Here is a 20738-nt window from a genome sequence, read left to right on the forward strand (position 1 = left end):
ATGAGCAGAGATCCCAGCAGCACCCCCTTTCATCACCCCAGTCTCCCCACAGAGAGAGGACGTCCCTCTTGTCACTCATAACATAACGGCGCCAGGACAAGAAAGCCTAACTTCCCAGGCCCGTGCAGGCAGAGAACATTGCCCCTCACCAACTGAGCCTCAGGCTCCTCGAAGCGGAAGTTGTACTTGCGCTCGAAATCCTCTTGCTTCTTTAAGAACAGCTCGCCCTCATCCGACGAATCCGATATAGCCAGCTGCACTCCGGGGAGCCTGTGGAGAAGGCAGAACATGAGCAGGACTATAGCGCAAGGACAGTGTTATAAGAAATAACTGCTTCTTTATCCCTTATGGGGTAACCAAGAGCCCTTATAGAGTCCTTAGGTAGGTTCTCTCGGTAGGAGAAAATAACAGAGGCCAACCAGAGAATACTGAGAAGCAAAGCACCTAGTAAGCATGATCTTTCCTGGTATTGCTGGTGAAAATCAGAAACTTTAAGAGGAAAGAACTCTGTGCAAATAACTTAGCCCATGGACCCATGAACACCTACCTCTGGACCATGTGAGCATGGATGATTTTTTTTTTTAATAAAAAATTATTTCTACCAATAAAGGTGGGAAGAATAAGGTTATCCTGGTGTCACTATACAGTGGTACCTCGGGTTACATACGCTTCAGGTTACATACGCTTCAGGTTACAGACTCCGCTAACCCAGAAATAGTGCTTCAGGTTAAGAACTTTGCTTCAGGATGAGAACAGAAATCGTGCTCCGGTGGCGCAGCGGCAGCAGGAGGCCCCATTAGCTAAAGTGGTGCTTCAGGTTAAGAACAGTTTCAGGTTAAGTACGGACCTCCGGAACAAATTAAGTACTAACCCTAGGTACAACTGTAGAAGGCATGCCCATCTCCTTAAGTGACATTGTGTTAGATCTTGCCCATGAAGGTGCACTATTAGTGAATGGGGGAAGAGGGTAGCTCAACAAATTAAATTTTCTTTCCATCTACCTTCTCCTGGATTGGGGACGGGGGGAGACACACCAGGGAAAGTTATGCCCTATCCTTAAGGAACTCAAAAATCCATCCATCGGCACTCACCCATCCTCCTCCTCCTCCTCTTCCTCCCCTCCATCATCTGCCTCCTTGTAGCGCTTGTTCAAGATATAATCTCGCAGGAAGCGCTCCCCCTCATCGAGTTGTGGGTCATTCCAGTATTCTTTAAGGGGAGCCTGGGGAAACAGAGGAAACCCAAAATGAAGTCACCCGCCTCAAGACCCGAGCAAGGCTCACCATACCATCAAGCCCACACCCAAAGACTCCTCCGGAAGACAGGGACAGTGCAGAAAATCCCCCAAAGGACCATTTCATCCTAACGGTGTGTGATATATATTATAAGTAGGGCTGCCTCTGAAGACTGTTCAAAAACTTCAGCTAGTGCAGAATTCAGTTGCTCACCAGAGTAAGATGGTTTGAGCATACTACACCGATCCTGGTCTGACTGCACTGGCTACCAATTAGTTTCCGGGCCCAATTCAAAGTGCTGGTTTTGACCCATAAAGCCTTGAACGGCTCAGGATTGCAATACTTCAAGGACCGCCTCTTTTGATATGAACCTGCCTGGACCCTGGGATAATCTTATGAGGCCCTCCTTTGTGTGCCTCCTCTTCGAGAGGTGCGGAGGGTGGCAACATGAGAACGGGGCCTTCTCTGTAGTGGCCTCCCTGTCTGTGGAATGCTCTGCCCAGGGAAGTTCGCCTGGAGCCTTCATTATACACCTTTAGGCATCAGGCAAAAACGGTCCTTTTTAACCAGGCCTTTGGTTGACCTGATGGACATCCCGTACCCTTTTAAAATGTGGATCTTTCTTGGGGGGGCTGTTATGGGGTTATTGCTTTTATTTTTATTTTAAATACTGTGACCTTTTCTGTGGACCACCTTGAGACCTCCGGGTATAGGGCAATATATAAATTCAATCAATCAATCAATCAATCAATCAATCAATGGGGCAGACACATGCTTTCCTGGAGCAACGTGGGGAAGTGCCTGCTCATGCAGAAAAATGTTCTGCTAGCCTCAGACTAGCAGAAAACAGCTCGAGGTGTGGATTTAGCAGGACTCAGGAATTAACGGAGCCCAATCCTTTCTGTGTCAAGATGCTTGTTTCTGTTCCGTTACTTTACTGAGGCGGCTGGAAATGTGGGTTAAACCACAGAGCCTAGGGCTTGCCGATCAGAAGGTCAGCGGTTCAAATCCCCGCGACGGGGTGAGCTCCTGTTGCTCGGTCCCAGCTCCTGCCCACCTAGCAGTTTGAAAGCACGTCAAGTGCAACTAGTGAAATAGGTACCGCTCCGGAGGGAAGGTAAACGGCGTTTCCATGCACTGCTCTGGTTTGCCAGAAGCAGCTTAGTCATGCTTGCCACATGACCCGGAAGCTGTACGCCGGCTCCCTCAGCCAGTAAAGCGAGATGAGCGCCGCAACCCCAGAGTCATCCACGACTGGACCTAATGGTCAGGGCTCCCTTTACCTTTTAAGGAAACAGCAAATGGTCGGATCCCTTCTCCTAGCTAACTTGAGACTCTCAAGACCAAGACCAGCACACTGAGCGTCTTGGGAGAGGCACTGCAACCCCAATCATGCGTTTCTGGGAGTCGCAGCTGTTCCTGAAGCCTGTTGCAAAAATCTTGTCTAGGTCTGAGGAAAACAGTGCCTTAATTTATTAGGAAGAAGCCACAAACCAGACAGTGGTCATACAGAGCCAGATGGGGCTGCCCATCATTGTGGCCCATTTTCCAGTGTCGTCCAAAGCGATGGGTCGCCAAGCCCATTGCATACCAGGTGGTATCTGACACCTACAAAAATCTGTAAAATGTATAAACGGAATCCAACTTATGCTGGAGGTGCAACCGATCAGAGGGCACACTTATACACATGTGGTGGCAATGTGAAAAAGTTAAGGGCTTCTGGGACTTAGTCCTTCAAGAAATGAAGAAAATCTTTAGATTTAATTTTTTTGGTGGAAGCAGAAGCCTTATTGCTGGGAATAACTGATACAGATATACCCAGAGAAGATTAGAATCTATTCTTGTATGCTGTGGTGGCAGCTAGAACCCTGATCGCAAAAAAATGGGAAAAAAGAAACAATTCCATCCAAACGAGAATGTCAAGATAAATTATTCAGTTACATGGAACTAGCCAGACTGACAGACATGATCAGGGGCCACAGCAAACAAAAACTTCAGAAAGACTAGGGGAAAGATAGTGATTATCTGAAGAAGCAATGCCCGCATATTACTTCTTGGACATGTTTTAATTAACTTCTGTAAACTGATGTACGGTTAGAATAAGGACAATTAAAATAGAAAGTAAGTTAAGAAGAAGATTAAAGAAAGCAGATTACTATGGTTGATATTAGACCCATGTAGAGGACGAAGGAAGTCAACAAAGAAAACGGAGTCCAATTTAGGTTAATACATATCTTATTTTTGAGACAATGTTCTTTGCTTTTCCCTTTTTGCTCTTTTTCTATTTTTATTTTTACATTTATATATTATTGTATTTTGTTTGTAATATATTGTACATCTTTGTGTTGTTTTATGTTTGTTTGTCAGCATATAAATAAATAAAAATATTAAATAATAATAATAATAATAATAATAATAATAATACATACATACCAGGTCCCGGAGCGCTTCCTCTGCTTGTGGCTTCTCCTGACCTTTTAACCAACTGATATAGTCTGCCTCCTCGTGCTCCTGAGAGAACAGAAGAGACGGTAGAACCGAGGCAACAATGTCATGGATTATACACAGGGCTGCCTCTGAAAACTGTTTGGAAGCTTCACCCAGTACAGAATCTGGAGGCCAGGTTGCTCACTGGCTTGGGCATAGAACACCGATCCTGGCCTGACTGCACTGGCTGCCAACTAGCTTCTGGTCCCAATTCAAAGTGCTGGTTCTGACCTATAAAGCCTTAAACAGCTCAGGAACCCAATACCAATAGGTCCGCCTCTCCCCATATAAATCATCCCAGATTCTCTGTTTATCATCCGAGGCCCTTCTTTGTGTGCCTCCTCCACGTGAAGTCCAGAGGGTGGCAACGTGAGATTAAGTGCTTATTTTTATCCTGCATTTTATTCTGTGAACCACCCTGAGAACGTAAGACAAAGCGCGGTATATACCATATTTTTCGCCCTATAGGACGCACTTTTCCCCCTCCAAAAATGAAGGGGAAATGTGTGTGCGTCCTATGGGGCGAATGCAGGCTTTCGCTGAAGCCTGGAGAGCGAGAGGGGTCGGTGCGCACTGACCCCTCTTGCTCTCCAGGCTTCAGGAAGCTATCCCCCCAGCCCGGCAAGCTCCCAGAGCGATGCCAAAGCTGCACGCAGCTTCGCCATCGCTCTGGGACCCGTTCTGGGGGCTGGGATCGGGGGAAGCTCCGGCTTCCCCCGCCCCCAGCCGCGCAAGCTCCCAGAGCAATGGCGAAGGTGCGCGCACCTTCGCCATCGCTCTCCGACCCGTTCTGGGGGCAGGGGAAGCTCGGGCTTCCCCCGCCCCAGCCCCGCGCTTGGTGGGGGGAAATAATTTTTTCCCCTTTATTCCCCCCCCCCAATCTAGGTGCGTCCTATGGGCCGGTGCGTCCTATAGGGCGAAAAATACGGTAAATCTAAACAACAACAATGCACCACCCTGACCTTGACTAAAGGCAGCTACATTTATCTGAACATTAAAACACATTTCAAAGTTTAAAGGTAAAGGGACCCCTGACCATTAGGTCCAGTCGCGGATGACTCTCGGGTTGCGGCGCTCATCTTGCTCTATTGGCCGAGGGAGCCGGTGTTTGTCCACAGACAGCTTCCGGGTCATGTGGCCAGCATGACTAAGCTGCTTCTGGCGAACCAGAGCAGCGCATGGAAATGCCATTTACCTTCCCGCCGGAGCAGTACCTATTTATCTACTTACACTTTGACGTGCTTTCGAACTGCTAGGTTGGCAGGAGCAGGGACTGAGCAATGGGAGCTCACCTCATCGCGGGGATTCGAACTGCCAACCTTCTGATCGGCAAGTCCTAGGCTCTGTGGTTTAACCCACAGCGCCACCCGCGTCCCCATTTCAAAGTTTAGTGGCTATTAAAATATGTATCGTTCAGCCCCTTACCTCCTGCTCCCGTTAAGAAAGATGTCTTCACCAGGGCCATCAAAAGCCAGGTATCACCAGGGTCACCTTATAGCATGCCTACTGATGCTCAAGCTTGAATTTTGGAGCATCACCAGGAAAGCAACTTCTACTGCTACAGGACGGTGAAGGAATCGCCACCCTTAGCCTTTCAATTTGAGGCATCTCTTTTACACACACACACACACCTTCTCCTCTTTACTTTTGGGCCGTTTCTGCAGCAAGGATGTTGAGCTTCCACCTTCATCATCATCTTCATCACTGTCGGCCACAAACTTTTGGAAGCTGCATAGTGGGGTGGGGAGGGCAAAGTCAGGTTTAGAAAGAGTGTTAAAAACTCAGATATACAGTGGTACCGCTGGTTACAGATTTAATTCATTTTGGGGTGCCATGCACACCCCAAAAAATCTGTAACTAAAGGTGTTGCTTCTGTGCGTGCGCACGGTGCACAGAGCGCTGCTGCACACATACAAGCAGTGAACCCGGCAACATACACTTCCGGGTTTGCCGCAGCTGTAACCTGAAGCTTCTGTAGCCTGGAGGTTACACAACATGAGGTACCACTGTATAAGCTAGGCACCAAAAGGCTCCTTAAACCAAGGTTACAGTTGCCAAAACAGAATGTCTAGTTGCCATTTTTGGGTAAGACAGATCTAGAGTCTTATTTTTCAAATGATGGACTGACTGATTGGTTCTCAGTTAAACATCTGGCTAGTTCAGATGACAACCTTGAGATGGTTAACAGCTTTGAGAAGTTAAAGAAGAAATGTCATTTGATCCAGGGACAGTCAACATAGATCAGGCACAGGCAAACTCGGCCCTCCAGATGTTTTGGGACTACAACTCCCATTATCCCTGACCACTGGTCCTGTTAGCTAGATGATGGGAGTTGGGATGATGGGAAAAGCCCAGCTCAGGAGAAGGGAAGGAGCCCATTCTCAGTCTCAGAATCTGTTTTCAGTGCTTGGCACAGTGAAATTCAAAGTTAAAAACAACAGCAACAACAAGGGGCTGCTGTGCAGGTGCAGTGATTCTCCCCCCCCCCCCCCGCATTATGTAATGGCAGCATACTCCCCCCACATACGGCATTTGGGAATGGGGCCTGATCCCTCATGCACCTCATCACCGGGAAATGATGGCACACTCAAAGAGGAATGTCAAAAGGGGGCGGGGAGATAATGTCCGCAAGCCTGTTATGTTGACGAGTCTGGCTCTCCTCTCCGGCACAGTTCTCAGCTCACCTCTCCTTAAGCTGCTTCTGCTCTTCTACATAACTCTGAAAAATTGGGGGGGGGGGGAGGAGGGAAGAAGGTTAATACACCGTGCCACAACTGTGCACCTTTCCTAGAATGGGCCAGGAATTCCCTCGGCCAGAAACAGCACAATTTTCCAAGAACTGTACAGCAACTGCCGCACCAAGCCCCGGTTCACGATACAATACAATACGATAATGTTTATTGTCATTGTCCCATTCAGAACAACGAAACTGAAAAAAATCTACATCAAACATTCAAAAACCAACAAGCCTGCTATCCCAGCTATCCCAGCCTGGTTAACCCCCTAAAAACACTGATACCCCATAATGAAACACAATATACTCCCACAGAGACTACCTTACACTGCATTTAAAATCAAAATCACATTTGGATAAAAACTGTTCCTCAGGCGGGGATCTACAGGGATCTCCAGATTCCCAGCCTCACCTTTCTGTTTTTAACTGGTTCTCCTTCACCGTTTTCTTCATCTTCATATTTCCTGTAGGAAAAGAGGGGTAGTGAGTTGATCGTTCCATCCTGTACAACGCAGGGAAACGTGTGTGTTTTTTAAATGCATCTTTATTAATTTTTGAGACGACAGCTATAAAAAGTCAGTAAGATGTACAAATCAGAGGAAAAGGGGGTGGGGACGACCCTAACTGTAGTTGTGACTGAGTGAAGCGCAGAGATTGTTTGCATCATCTTCTTCACCTTCAATATTAAGAAATAAACGTGGAGCGATGGAAAGGAACTTGCATCAGAATGAAATGAGATCAAACGCTATCATCACCAATAAAATAAAATCAAGCGAAAGGGACAGTCGGAAACATATCTAGGCCAGGCAAAAGAATAATTTGTCAGGGGGGAGGCAAGCGCCCCCTCCAAAGCAAGTCTCACACAGAGGAGAGGGATGCTGTTCCCTCTATCTTTGAATCTCTGCTGGACATTAATTCATGGACAGAGGGAGGAGGTACTTTTTTTGTTTTTTATAATAATTTTTATTGGTTTTTACATATATTTTCTTACATAACATCATGGTGTACAAAAGTGAATAAAACATTTGGCTTCCGAGCCTGCATGAGCCTTCATGAGCCCCCTCCCCGATTGATGGTTTTCAAACCTATTCTTTATGTACTGCATTTTCTTGTATACCTTATTGTTATTAGATCATAATCTTGTTTACATACTAAATTAACTGTAGTAAGTAATAAAATTAACCTTACAAACGCCTTGTAACCCTACTAGTGATGTTAGTTGTTTGCAGTGGTCTTTCAAATATAACACAAATTTATTCTAGACTTTCAGAAAAGTCGGATCCTGGTGGTTCCAGAATTTTCCAGTCAGTTTTGCCAATTTGGCATAGTCCAGTAATTTCATCTGCCACTCTTGTTTTGTTGGTCTTCTTGTTTCCATCTTTGAGCTAATAACATTCTCGCTGCAGTTGTTGCATATAAAAACAATGTTTTATCCTGTTTATATATTTCTCGGCCTAGTATACTTAATAGTAAAGGCTTCTGGGGTTTTTTCATAAATGTATATTTCAACATTTTTTACATTTCATTACATATCATTTCCCAGAAGGCCTTCACCTCCTTACAGGTCCAGAGGGAGGAGATATTTGTGGTCCTGCTGAAAGGGTGGCAGCGCTAAGGGAGGTAGATGGGTATAAAGAAGCTGTCTACACAGACTCATGTTCAGTTTGGGAACCAGGTTCTGTGTCAGGTAACTTTGCTAAGTCTTTCAAGTTGTCCGCCTCCAAGGCAGAGTTCAGGTCTGCTATGGAGTCTGGTCTTGGTAGAAAAGCAATGACAAACCTAGACAGCATCTTAAAAAGCAGAGACATCACCTTGCTGACAAAGGTCCGTATAGTTAAAGCTATGGTTTTCCCAGTAGTGATGTATGGAAGTGAGAGCTGGACCATAAAGAAGGCTGGTTGCCAAAGAATCGATGCTTTTGAATTAAGGTGCTGGAGGAGACTCTTGAGAGTCCCATGGACTGCTAAAAGATCAAACCGATCCATTCTTAAGGAAATCAGCCCTGAGTGCTCACTGGAAGGACAGATCCTGAAGCTGAGGCTCCAATACTTTGGCCACCTCATGAGAAGAGAAGACTCCCTGGAAAAGACCCTGATGCTGGGAAAGATTGAGGGCACAAGGAGAAGGGGACGACAGAGGATGAGATGGCTGCATAGTGTTCTTGAAGCTAGCAGCATGAGTTTGACCAAACTGCGGGAGTGCCTGGCATGCTCTGGTCCATGGGGTCATGAAGAGTCGGACACGACTAAACAACTAAACAACAACAACATGGAGTCTGGGGAACCAGGACCACTGCCACGACAAGCAAATGGCAAGGGCGATAGTAACAATTTTAGGAAGTATCAGATGCCCCCCCCAAGCTGCACAACAGGGGAAGGTATCTTGGAACACTCCCTCTTTTTATGGAAAATTCAGCTTTCCATAAGCACAGCCTGCCAACAAAACAGATGTTCCGTAATATCAAATATTATCTGCACATCTCAGCCCATGGAAACGTTTTCCGAATTAGGTGGGAAACGATAGAAATTTCACCCTTTATAAAGGAAATTTTGAACTACTAAAAGGACTTTGGCATGGAGCTACCCTTTTCAGAGTGCTGTTGGCCTTCCAGCTGATGAAGCATCTTGGAAGATAACTCCCCAGTTTCCTTAGAATCATAGAGTTGGAAGAGACCACAAGGGCCATCGAGTCCAACCCCCTGCCAAGCAGGAAACACCATCAGAGCACTCCTGACATATGGTTGTCAAGCCTCTGCTTAAAGACCTCCAAAGAAGGAGACTCCACCACACTCCTTGGCAGCAAATTCCACTGTCGAACAGCAGAAAACAACCTTTCTCCCTCCTCTATGTGACATCCTTTTATATATTTCAACATGGCTATCATATTATATTCCTTGACATAGCAACTTTTTGGGAAGAAAGGCTGGAGGTCTAATGCTCACATCTTTGTCCTCTCTCTTTAAATTGTTTCGTACAGTTTCTTAAGAATTTGCAAGCCTGAGTGGTGTCTTTACACAAGTATTGTTTATGGACTGTGGCCAAGTATTATTATATTATTATTATTATTATTATTATTATTATTATTATTATTACTACTACTACTACTACTACTACTACTACTACTGCTGCTGCTGCTGCTCTTATTATTATTCTACTCAGCCCATCTGGCTGGGTTGGAGCAGGGTGGCCAGAAGAGTGTGGTGGCACAAAGGCTGGATTTCACATATTGATCGGAACTACCCATTCCCACTTTTGACTGCAGATACGTAGTGACCCAGTGATTGCATAAGACAGAACGACTTATTCATGTGTTCCACGAGATAAGCATTGCCATCATTAAAGGACAACAACATAGACAGCTTCATCCTAACATTTGTTCCCCACCTCAAGTAACGTGACCAAATACAGTGGTACCTTGGTTCTCAAACTTAATCCGTTCTGGAATTCCATTCCAAAACCAAAGCGTTCCAAAACCAGGGTGCGCTTTGCCATAGAAAGGAATGCAAAGTGGATTAATCTGTTCCAGACTTTTAAAAACAACCCCTAAACTAGCAATTTAACATGATTTTTACTATCTAACGAGACCCTTGAGCCATAAAATGAAAGCAATAAACAATGTACTGCAGAAACACAATCCATCATTCAGTAGCTGAACTGGGTTCCACACAGTCACAGAAACAAAACAAAAAGAGCTGAAAAAACGAAAACGCAAAATAAATAGCAAAAGCAGAAAGACCTCAGAGTAACACTCAAAACGCAGCACGTTCAGCTTCTGAAAAAAGTTCACAAACCAGAATACTTACTTCCGGGTTTGCAGTGTTTGGGTTCCAAGTTGTTTGAGTACCGAGGTGTTTGAGAATCAAGGTACCACTGTAATAACAGTTCAAGACTCAAGACCCCCAGGTTAGGGGTTTAACACGGCAGGCACCCTGATTTTCATGCCTTACCCTGCCTTGTCCAGAATGACCTTCCTCTCATAGTCCTTCAGAAACATGGGCTTTTCTTTCTTCCTGGGGGGCGGCTTCTCGCCTTCGCTATCCGAAGAAGAATCTGCTGACAGAAGCAATCATAGATGATCCAACAGACAATTCCAGAAAACAAGCTGCTCTAGGGACCCAAACTAGATCAGAAAATCCTCTGAAAAGTCTCCCCGGACCAAGCCAGAATGTTCCACAGCTGCCCCCAAGGCAAGAAATCATAACCTGGATCAGCGATTACCTTCCTCGCGGTAGAACGTGACATCCTTCTGATAAATCCGCGGGTCTTTGGTTTTCAGCAACGCCAGCGTGCTGTAAAAAGCGCGATCCAATCTGGGGTCCAGCTCCTGCCGCAGGAGAAGAGCGCAATTAAGATTGGATATATTCTGAAAAAGATATTCAGGAGGACCTGCCGTCCTGGCCTTCTCCAATAAAAACAAAACCCTAATTATTTCCATCAACTTAGTCCAAGAATTACAAAAGCTGAGATTTTGCCAAAAACCCCATCTGACCATAATTCAGAACTAATTGCCTTTAAAGGTAAGGATAAAACATCCTTTAGGTGGAGATTAAATGAAAATTTATTAGATAATGTGGAGGCTTTTGAAAGGGTTCAAAAATATCTTACAGAATATTTTGATATGAATACAAATAAAGGTACTGATATTGGCATAGTTTGGGACGCCAGCAAGGCAGCGATGAGGGGTTTCTTTCTGCGGCAGAATAGCATATTAAAGAGGAAAGAAAGAAAGAAAGAAAGAAAGAAAGAAAGAAAGAAAGAAAGAGGAGATATTAAAAAATATAAAGGTTATTGAGAAAAAGTTGATTAATAAACCAGAAGACCCCAAGTTACAACTTAGTCCATCACTATGCTGAAATGGCTAAAATGACCGAAAGAGTCAGAAATCAGGAAGATCAAAATTTTAATAAGGAACGGGGAAAATTTATACACATTGTAAACAGTTAAAATTGTTAGTGGGATTGGAATATCACTTGTAGGGTGAATTCTGGACACAATGGAGATGTAAATAACCCAATAACCCCCCCCCCAAAAAAAGCCACATTCTAAAAGGGTGTTGTATGTCAATCTGGTCAGCCAAAGGCCTGGTTAAAAAGGAACGTGTTTGCCTGGCGCCTAAAGATATGAAGGCACCAGGTGAACTTCTCTGGGGAGAGCATTCCACAAATGGGGAGCCACTGCAGAGAAGGCCCTGTTCTCGTGTTGCCACCCTCCGGACCTCTCGATTAATAATAGGACCCACAAAGGGGAGGATGTAAGTCCAGGAGATTCCTTGCCTTGGAGTCTTGTTTTTATTATTTATGTTTGAAAAAAATCTCTTTAAATTTTTAATATGAAAAACTATTTTTTAAAAAAACAAAAAACCCAAAAGTTTTCCCAGCAGAGAAAACAGAACTTCTGAAAACAGAAAACAGAAACTTCTCCGCAGCTGAAAAAAGCAGCGGGACTCACCTCATCTTCGGAACTGGTCTCAGACTCAGAACTCGACCCGTCGCCTTCGCCTGCATCCCCATAGCGGTCCTGCACTGCAGGGGTGGAAGGGAGAGAAGGAGGGAAGGAGCCGGGCAGGGATGTTAGAGGAGCAACAAAGGGCAACCCTCCCTCTAGCCCCTGAAGGTTCTGGGTTCAAGCCCAGGCAGAAGCAGGGCTGGATTTAGGTTTGATGAGGTCCTAATCTACTGAAGGTAATGGGGCCCTTTATATGTCCAGCTGTCTTTTGTCAACAACAAATTGTTGCTGTTTTTTAATAATAATCATAATCATAATCATAATTTATTTATACCCCGCCCTCCCCGGCCAGAGCCGGGCTCAGGGCGGCTAACACCAGTAAAATTACAATAAAAAACATAATAGGGAGGGGGGAAACCAATTTAAAATACAGGCTAAAAATACAACTTAAAATGCAGCCTCATTTTATAGTAGCCCATAGATCAAAACCATAAGTGGAAGGAACATAAGGGTCAGACTGAGTCCAAACCAAAGCCCAGATGGAACAGCTCTGTCTTGCAGGCCCTGCGGAAAGATGTTAAGTGTTGAATATATGCTATATGGTAATTTATGGACCTAACAGGTATCTAAAGCCATATGCACATAACAAATAGGAGCCTACACAACACAAAACACTGTTGGAAACGTACATCCAGTTTCCTCCCCCCCCTTTAAATATTTTGGGGGGGCCCCAAGAGAGTGGCGCCCTAAGCTATAGCTTGTTTAGCTTATACGTAAATCCGGCACTGGTTCGAGCCCAGGCAGCGCTGGGAGAGACTCCCACGCCTTGAAATCCCGCGGAGCCGCTGCCAGCCAGTGCAGGCAACACTAGCTGCTCTGGCTCGCTCCACTTCCCTCCCCGTCCGCCCGCCACTCACGCCGCTGCAGCTCCTCTCGCCGCCGGTAGCGCCCGTAGCGCGCCGCGAACGCCGCGTTGATCCTCAGTTCCTGCTGCGCCGACATGCTTCCTCCGCCCCGTGTCTTCCCGCACGTGGGCACGGGGCACTTCCGGGTCAAGGCGGCACGTGAGGACGCGCGGCTGCGAAACGCGCGTTCTGCTCCGCCCACCCCGTTAAAGGGAAAGGAGAAGAAGAACACTCTGCAGATCGGGCGGCGGCTTCTGCTAATTCCGATTTAAAAGTCTCGAATCGTGGACTGGAGTCCGGGAAACAGGATTCGATTGTCGCCGAGGATCTGGGATTCTGGCTGATTCAGAAATATTTTTAACCTTCGTATGTTTTAAAAGTATGGTTTCGGATTTCTTTCTTTGCTTTCTCGTTGTAAGTATAAATGTTGTGGAGTAAATAAATAAAATCATAATGATTTTCTCCCACTATGTATGTGTGTGCGTGTGTGTCACGCTGTCATGTAATTATATAGTTTTGCAGTGACTAACGAAGCAGAGCTATTAAAGTCTTAAAACTTTTCATTCTCTGCCTTCTTCACCTGCAAGTCTGATGCTCTAAAAAAACTCACGGAAACACATTATGAATTTCTACTTTTTTCCAGACTGTAGATCTGATTGAAATCTCTCTCTTTTTTTTCTTTTTTCTTTTTTTGCTAGTTCACTCCTTTGCCGTTCTTGTAGGTCATTTTCAAGTGTGTTTACTAAGAAGTAAATCCAGCTTGGTGGATATTGCTTCCATTTAAGTCTGTATGGAGCTGCAATTTTAATTCTAGTAAAATATATAAACCATCATACTATTAATTCTTCATTTATATCAGGGGTAGGCAACCTAAGGCCCCGGGGGCCGGATGCAGCCCATTCGCCTTCTCAATCCGGCCCACGGACGGTCCAGAAATCAGCATGTTTTTACATGAGTAGAATGTGTCTGCAGCTCCATACAGACTTAAATGGAAGCAATATCCACCAAGCTGGATTTAAAATGCATCTCTTCACCTTCGGAGGTGAAGTCAAACCGTTGGAGAGTTACAGAGACTGATACAGGAGAGACATGTTTTGTTGCAGCTGGGGCAGATGTGCTGATGCAGGTGGACCTTCTCTACCCTGGCATGGTCATGTCCACAAAAGGGAAGCTGGCAGGTTCCTCAAGGACGTGGTCTACGGGGAGTAAGCTTCCGGCACCAGGCCCGTTAGCAAACCAGCTCTGTGTTACAAAGATGTCTGCAAACGTGACACGAAGGCTGGCAATGTGTGGGAATCCATTGCAGATGACTGCAGTGCTTGGAGACGCACAAGTCAGGTCATGCATCCATTGTTGTTGTTGTTTAGTTGTTTAGTCGTGTCTGACTCTTCGTGACCCCCTGGACCAGAGCACGCCAGGCACTCCTGTCTTCCACTGCCTCCTGCAGTTTGGTCAAACTCATGCTGGTAGCTTCGAGAACACTGTCCAACCATCTCGTCCTCTGCCGTCCCCTTCTCCTTGTGCCCTCCATCTTTCCCAACATCAGGGTCTTTTCCAGGGAGTCTTCTCTTCTCATGAGGTGGCCAAAGTCTTGGAGCCTCAGCTTCACGATCTGTCCTTCCAGTGAGCACTCAGGGCTGATTTCCTTAAGAATGGAGAGGTTTGGTCTTCTTGCAGTCCATGGGACTCTCAAGAGTCTCCTCCAGCACCATAATTCAAAAGCATAAATTCTTCGGCGATCAGCCTTCTTTATGGTCCAGCTCTCACTTCCAGACATCACTACTGGATCGATAGCAGTGACCGGAAGAGGAATGACTGCTGGGAGGAGTGCAGAGAGGAGAAACACCATGGTACATATAAAACCCAGGAATTTCAAAGCCCTCCCAAGGGCAGGGCATCACCCAGCTCACAGACAAGGAGCAGTAGTTTTTCATGCATTGCCGGTAATCCCCACTCTCAGCTGTTAGTGGTTTCCTGGCAAATGCTGGGTACTTGGCAGAGAATCGAACCTGGTGAAGTTGCAAAACAGGCTCAGCTGTTTGTGCTTTCATTTTTAAAGCGTCTGCTATCTCCGTCTGGGGTTGCACGTACACGTACACGCACACACACACACCCCGCTTGGCAAGAAGGCAGACAACTGGTGTTACAAAACACTTGGCTTCCTTCCTTCCCTATATCGCTGGGTGCCACACCCAGCAGCTGGGACATTATTCTGGGCGATAAAGTTCAACCCAGCAGGTTGTTTTTGCTGCTGCCTGTCTGCCTTCGCTGGCACAAAAGCCGCCCCTCGCTGTACTATTTCTGGTGTCTCAGCACTGCTGCAGAATTGGGACACATGATCTCCGTAGAATTCCACCGCAGATTGAAAGGGCGAAACCTCTGCCTCCCACCCAAACATCAGAGAGAAGCAGGAAATTGCTTCAAGGGCTTCCACGAACCACAGCAACCAATATACGTATCAGAGAAGTAAGCAGTGTGGTGGGTAGTACTTGAGGCATAGCTCGCCCCTTCCAGGCTTGCTCAAGAGGCTAACCTAGAGAGAATGGAGCTTCTAGGCCAGTTGTACTCTATCTGAAGAGCATAGGAATCAAGGTGCTCTAATGGAACCTCTCGGCCTGATTTACCCAAAGCCTCCCTTGTCGTTTATTTCTTCACTTCGCCACACCGTAAATTCAACACTAACAACTTTGCTCCTGTAGTTTCCTCCTGTAGAAGACGCTGCTGTGCTTAGGGGCTGATTTAAAGTTGTTTCCCAACATAAATGTCTTCAGCCTCAGTCCGGTCTCCATACTCAAAGGGAGAATCAGCCGAAAAGCAAGATCAGAAACTAGTCTCAACTAACCTCTTCAGCACCAGGAAAGCTCAATGTGTGAACAGGAGGGGATCATTCAAAGGCTTGCAATGGTCAGCATGCTTCTCTAGATGATGGAATTTGACACTTATGCAGAGAGGGGCTGTTTATATTATAGCCAAAATTCAGAAGTGATGACGAACCCATAAATTGCTTGTTCACTGAGGTTCTGCTCCAGAGGTAATAAGGAGTCTTAAAGGGTCCGTGAACCAGGTGCAAAAACAAAAGCTTTCCCCAATGCCATAAAGGTGCATGCAAAATATTTTGTATATGTGTTAATGGGTTGTTCACAGCTTTTATCAGATATCCAAAGGGTCTATGAGCCCAAAAAGGTTAAGAACCATTGCTCTAAATTCGGTGCGGCTGCAAATGGCTCTCCATCCCAGCTCACACTTCCATCTCCTTCCTTCTGTTAAGTGTTTCCAGCATTCCTAGAAGGAAAATAAGAAGTTGCAGCTCACCTATATTTCTTACAGCCTTCAGGGCCCAGTCAGCCTGCAGTGGGCAGAAGGCAAGGCCAGGCCCATTCCATTGGCTTGTTTCGACCCAATTTTTTTTGCTAACTACACTGTTGGAAAAAAGGGACGGCAAGATCAATTGCTACATGACAGTTCACACCCTCTAGATCTCTGCTTAGCTGAAAAGCTTCCGTGGTGGGCTCACTTTCAGCCTAATTTCCTAACAGGGCTGTTAAGAGGGAAAAGAGGATATAATGCCATAAATGCTTTCTTGGGGGAATATGAATATGAAGAGGAAAAAACGAAGGGTCCTCTGTTGCCTGCTGCCAGGAGCCATAGTCACTTAGTATTTTTCAGGAGCAAAGCAACTTCCCTATGAACACAGGAATGCAACCCATTACAAGGAATTATAATCCTGGAAGCAGCTTAATAAGTGTTCCCAATCTTACATAGGGTGAGTTCTAATGTTCCAGCAGTGTTACCCTGTGTGCTTTCTGGGGTTCAGGTGCTCAGCAAGAGTCTCGTACTCGCACCCACATTTTCTGGGGGAAACAGAGCAACGGGAAGGCCTTTCTTGACGCCTTCCTCTCCGGAAAAGTTTTCCTAGGATCACAAGTCACGAAGTCGCAAATGGATTTAATATTTTTTAATCATTAAATTAATCATCCCATAAAACAAACTCTTGCAAATCACAATAAATAGAATAAATCTGCCCTCCTTTTAAAATCTACTATATACACAGCTCAGATCCACAAATTCATTACAGGGAACAAGCTGCCAAAAACAAGGCTTAAACATTTTTTTTAAGTCAAAGATAACAGAAGAGAACTACTACAAGGCTGAGATGGAAACAGTTGTTAATGGCTAAGGGACCACAAGGCCCCCCCAGAGAAGACCATACGGAAATTAGGGAGAAATTGCAGGGCGGATAAAGATCTCTTTGGGAACAGAATCCTGTGCAGTTAGATGCTGTGGAGTTCTGGACTCTGCAGGGGAAGAGGAGCCAAACGTCGAGGAAGGAATAGCTCTCAGAAAGCACACCCAGAGCTCTCCCAATAAGCTGGTATTCCTCATGAAGACTGTGGGGTGGGGAAAGGGAGAGAAGCAAAGGTCCCCAGCCTAGCAGTGCCTTCAGGGATGCTCTTTGCATCAGAACCTCCCCATCTCACCTGAATACTGCAAGGAGATGCGTATACCAGCGGCTAGGGCCTCCCCAAGACAAGAAGCGGGAAATGGCAGTTAGAGTTAAGGCACGCTGGCCAAAGCTGAGTGCAGGATGGTACAAGGGCCATCTGGCTCCAGGGGAGAAATTCAGAAGCGGATAAGAGAGCTCATAAAATACACATAAATAGCAACAACAGCAAATAGAATCAAACACACACTCTGAGGTAGGGCAGGTGAAGCTGCCTTTGTTCCAGGGCCCTGGGAAGAAAGGGAGAGTCTTTGGGGAAGGGGACCTAAAGACACAAGAGAGAGGAGTTGGCTCAGCGCTAATCCAGCTCTCTTTGCAAGGTGGCCCTTCCTCGGGTTAAGCTGGGGCAGAGAGGAGCTGCTCAAGGATGCCCTGGATGTGCGAAAGCCCCAGGTGCTGCGCGAGTTCCAGCGGCGTCCGCCCGTCAGAGTCTCGGTGCTGCAACTTGGACTGCGGCGCCAGGAAGAGGACCATGTCCGCATGGCCTTCCCGAACGGCAATGTGGAGGGGCAGCGAGCCGGAAGCATCCGCGACGTTGACATCCGCGCCGTATTCCACCAGGATTTTCAGGGTGTCGAGGAAGCCCGTGCGGGCAGCGTCGTGAGCGGGCGCCGTGCCCGACTCGTCGCGGACGTTAGGGTTGGCCCCTTGCTTCAGCAGCTCCTGTGCCACAAAAACGTTCCCGAACATCATTACCTAGGGGGGAAGGTGAAGGAATCAGAGAGGGGTGGGCCCACTGTCAAGTTCAAAGGTAAAGGGACCCCTGACCATTAGGTCCAGTCGTGACCGACTCTGGGGTTGCGGGGCTCATCTCGCTTTATTGGCCAAGGGAGCCAGCGTACAGCTTCCAGGTCATGTGGCCAGCATGACTAAGCCGCTTCTGGCGAACCAGAGAAGTGCACGGAAACGCCGTTTACCTTCCCGCCGGAGCGGTACCTATTTATCTACTTGCACTTTGATTTGCTTTTGAACTGCTAGGTTGGCAGGAGCAGGGACCGAGCAATGGGAGCTCACCCCGTCACGGTGATTCGAACCGCCAACCTTCTGATCAGTAAGTCCTAGGCTCTGTGGTTTAACCCACAGCGCCACCCGCGTCCCTGTCAAGTTAGCTAGGCTGTTTTCTGATCGGCAGACAAGGCACATTCTGACGGAAATAATCATATTTATGGATTGCGGCCAGAGCAGCACAAACTCCATGCTTCTTTGATTTTGGAATTTTGATTTAATCTATTGTGGAAATTGCTATGGAGACAATTGTCACGCAACCAAGAAGGGACAGGATGGGGCGACTTTAAAGACTTCAGCTCAGACACCACCTGGCATCCATTACTCAGCCAAGGCAGGATCTTTCCCCCCACATGTTGGTTGCAAGCAGTTGCTCTGTGCCCCTCGAGTGACCCTGCTGAGCTGAGCCCCAGCAGGAAAGAGGGCAGCCTGTGGAATCTATGCCTGCCTCTTGTTGACAGAACAACAGTTGTTGGTATCTATGCTTTGGAGGAACTTCCCAAGACTAGCAGAAAGATGAGATGGAGGAGGCGATAAAAGGGAGGAGAGATGGGTGCTGTGGTCCAAAGTCAAAGGGGAAGATGCCACCGGGAGACAAAGGAAGGGTGAGTTCCAGACAAGGATTGGGGCAAATTTCCAAAGAGAAGAGAGAAGGAAAACGGGCTCCCAAATCATCTCCAGGACCAAAACCAGAGTCTACCTCGCCTACCTGTAGCGCGGTCTTGCCAAAGCGGTTGCGCGCGTCCGGCTGCACCAGCTCTTCGAAGAGGAGGCGCCGCACTTCGCCGGTGTCTCCCCGGGCGGCAGCCCCGCTGAGCCGGTCCCCGGCGCTCCCCGGCTGCATGCCCGCGACGACGCCTGGACGGGGGAAGAGAGCCGGGAGGGCCCCGGGCGTCAGAAGGGCCAGCAGGTCGCCCGCCCGGCCGCCCAGCGACTACAAGACCCGCAGCGGATCCAGTTTGCTCAGATGCACCTCCGCGCGAAAGAGGGGGAGAAGCACTCTGCGTAAGCTCAGATGCACCCCCGCGCCCTTCGGCGCTTGTCAACCAGCCGCCCGGCGGCTTTCCCCACGCCACCCCACTCCCCGCCGCAGCCTACCTCTGCTCCCACCGCACGGACCCCGGTCCCGGCGGACAGCAGCCGGCCGGTCGGCCGACCCTGCCGCTCGCAGTCTCCGCCGCGGTCCGCTCCTCCTCCTCCAGGCGCAGGATCGCCCTCTCGCTCGCGCAACTCGAGGCCGGCAGGGCAGCCGTCGAGGGCGAGGCGGCGCTGGAATGCCGAGCCCTGGGCGGCGGCGCCGTCGGGGGACTCGGCTGGCTAGTCGGGGCCGCGGCTGCTGCTGCGGGAAGCCGGGAGGGGGGGCGCTGCCCCGTCGGTGCAAAGGGTGAAGCCGGCACAGGCTGCTAACCCCACCCCGCCCCACCTACCGAGCTGGAGCCTAGCCTGGCCCGGACAGGAGCCGCAATCCGCCGCCGCCCCTCCTCCTCCTCCGGCTCCGCCCCCACGTGCCTTGTTGTTTCTTTCGCCCCGCCCCGATTTCATTCTGCGCTCTCTGCTTCGGATACAATTGTAACCTTTGCCGAGCTTTCCCTTTTCTGCCGCCGGCCAATCGGAAGCCGGCTCCGGGCAGGGGAAGGCGTCTACCGCCTCCTGATTGGCCGCCCTGGGGCGGGACGCTGGGCGGGCCTCCGCGATTCAAACGCGCGGTTCGGGCGGGAAGAGGCTCCGAGGCTCCGATCGCGCCCTCGCCGGGTCCAGGCGAGCGACAGAGGTCGCGACCCCCGGGAAGCGGGGCGGGAGGAGGGAGGCCGGGGAGGCGGCGGCTGCCAGGGCTGCGCGCCAGGCCCTGCACTCTGCACATGCTCGCTTAGATCGTAGAATTGTAGAGTTAGACGGGACCCCAAGGGACCCCTGCAATGCTGGAATCTCAGCTAGATAAATCCCTGGCAAATGGCCACTCGACCTTTGCTTAAACCAAAAGGAAAGGAGAGTCCACCACCTCTCATTGGAGTCCATCGAACAGTTCTTACTGTAAGAAAGTCCTTCCTGACATTTAGTTAGAACAGGCATCCCCCACCTTTGCCCTCCAGATGTTCTGGGACTACAACTCCCATCATCCCTGACCACTGGTCCTGTTAGCTAGGAATGATGGGAACTGTAGTCCCAAAACATCTGGCGGGCCAAAGTTGGGGATGCCTGTTTCAAAGTTCATTAATTTTGCAATATTTCTGTAAATAGTCCTTAAATTTCTTCCAATCTTCTTCTGCCGACTCTTCTCCCTGGTCGCGGATTCTGCCAGTCATTTCTGCCAGTCCCATACAGTCAATCAACTTCATCTGCCATTCTTCCAGAGTGGGTAGATCTTGCGTCTTCCAGTGCTTTGCTATAAGTATTCTTGCTGCCGTTGTAGCATACATAAAAAAAGTT

General features: G+C 48.0%; 2 protein-coding genes and 1 long non-coding RNA gene across 5 annotated transcripts in view; all 3 read right to left on the minus strand.

Moving 5' to 3' along the window:
* The window catches only part of KRI1 (KRI1 homolog), a 27182-nt gene extending 14221 nt beyond the window's left edge, over positions 1–12961 (minus strand). Inside the window, exons 1-10 of one of the 2 annotated variants that reach the window (XM_083593237.1) lie at positions 12818–12961; positions 11904–11977; positions 10674–10779; positions 10403–10505; positions 6869–6920; positions 6407–6441; positions 5354–5450; positions 3669–3746; positions 1092–1222; positions 150–270 (exon numbers count right to left, since the gene is read on the minus strand). In XM_083593237.1, the coding sequence (XP_083449363.1) occupies positions 150–270; positions 1092–1222; positions 3669–3746; positions 5354–5450; positions 6407–6441; positions 6869–6920; positions 10403–10505; positions 10674–10779; positions 11904–11977; positions 12818–12902 (882 nt within the window). In that variant the 5' untranslated portion in view covers positions 12903–12961. Of the gene's footprint in view, positions 1–149; positions 271–1091; positions 1223–3668; positions 3747–5353; positions 5451–6406; positions 6442–6868; positions 6921–10402; positions 10509–10673; positions 10780–11903; positions 11978–12817 lie in introns of both variants that reach the window. The other variant, XM_083593236.1, reaches the window with a different exon arrangement.
* LOC310753131 lies at positions 5466–6400 on the minus strand. The gene is made up of 3 exons (XR_014543214.1): positions 6162–6400; positions 5952–6128; positions 5466–5621 (listed from the first exon to the last, which is right to left on the minus strand). It is a non-coding gene; the product is annotated as an uncharacterized lncRNA (long non-coding RNA).
* Positions 12962–16745: 3784 nt separating the features above from the next.
* On the minus strand, positions 16746–19853 carry CDKN2D (cyclin dependent kinase inhibitor 2D; the record flags this gene model as incomplete). 2 transcript variants are annotated; one of them, XM_083594242.1, is made up of 3 exons in its annotated part: positions 16746–18002; positions 19021–19169; positions 19739–19853. In XM_083594242.1, the coding sequence occupies 3 exons, from the start codon at positions 19851–19853 to the stop codon at positions 17643–17645; spliced, it is 624 nt and encodes a 207-aa protein (XP_083450368.1). In that variant the 3' UTR covers positions 16746–17642. The 2 variants fall into 2 exon arrangements, with proteins under 2 accessions (XP_083450368.1, XP_083450369.1); XM_083594243.1 differs by having other exon boundaries at positions 19410–19801.
* Between the last annotated feature and the right edge of the window lie 885 nt (positions 19854–20738).

Source organism: Podarcis filfolensis (assembly GCF_964270895.1).
Source record: "Podarcis filfolensis genome assembly, chromosome: 17".
In the NCBI taxonomy this organism is placed as follows: domain Eukaryota; kingdom Metazoa; phylum Chordata; class Lepidosauria; order Squamata; family Lacertidae; genus Podarcis; species Podarcis filfolensis.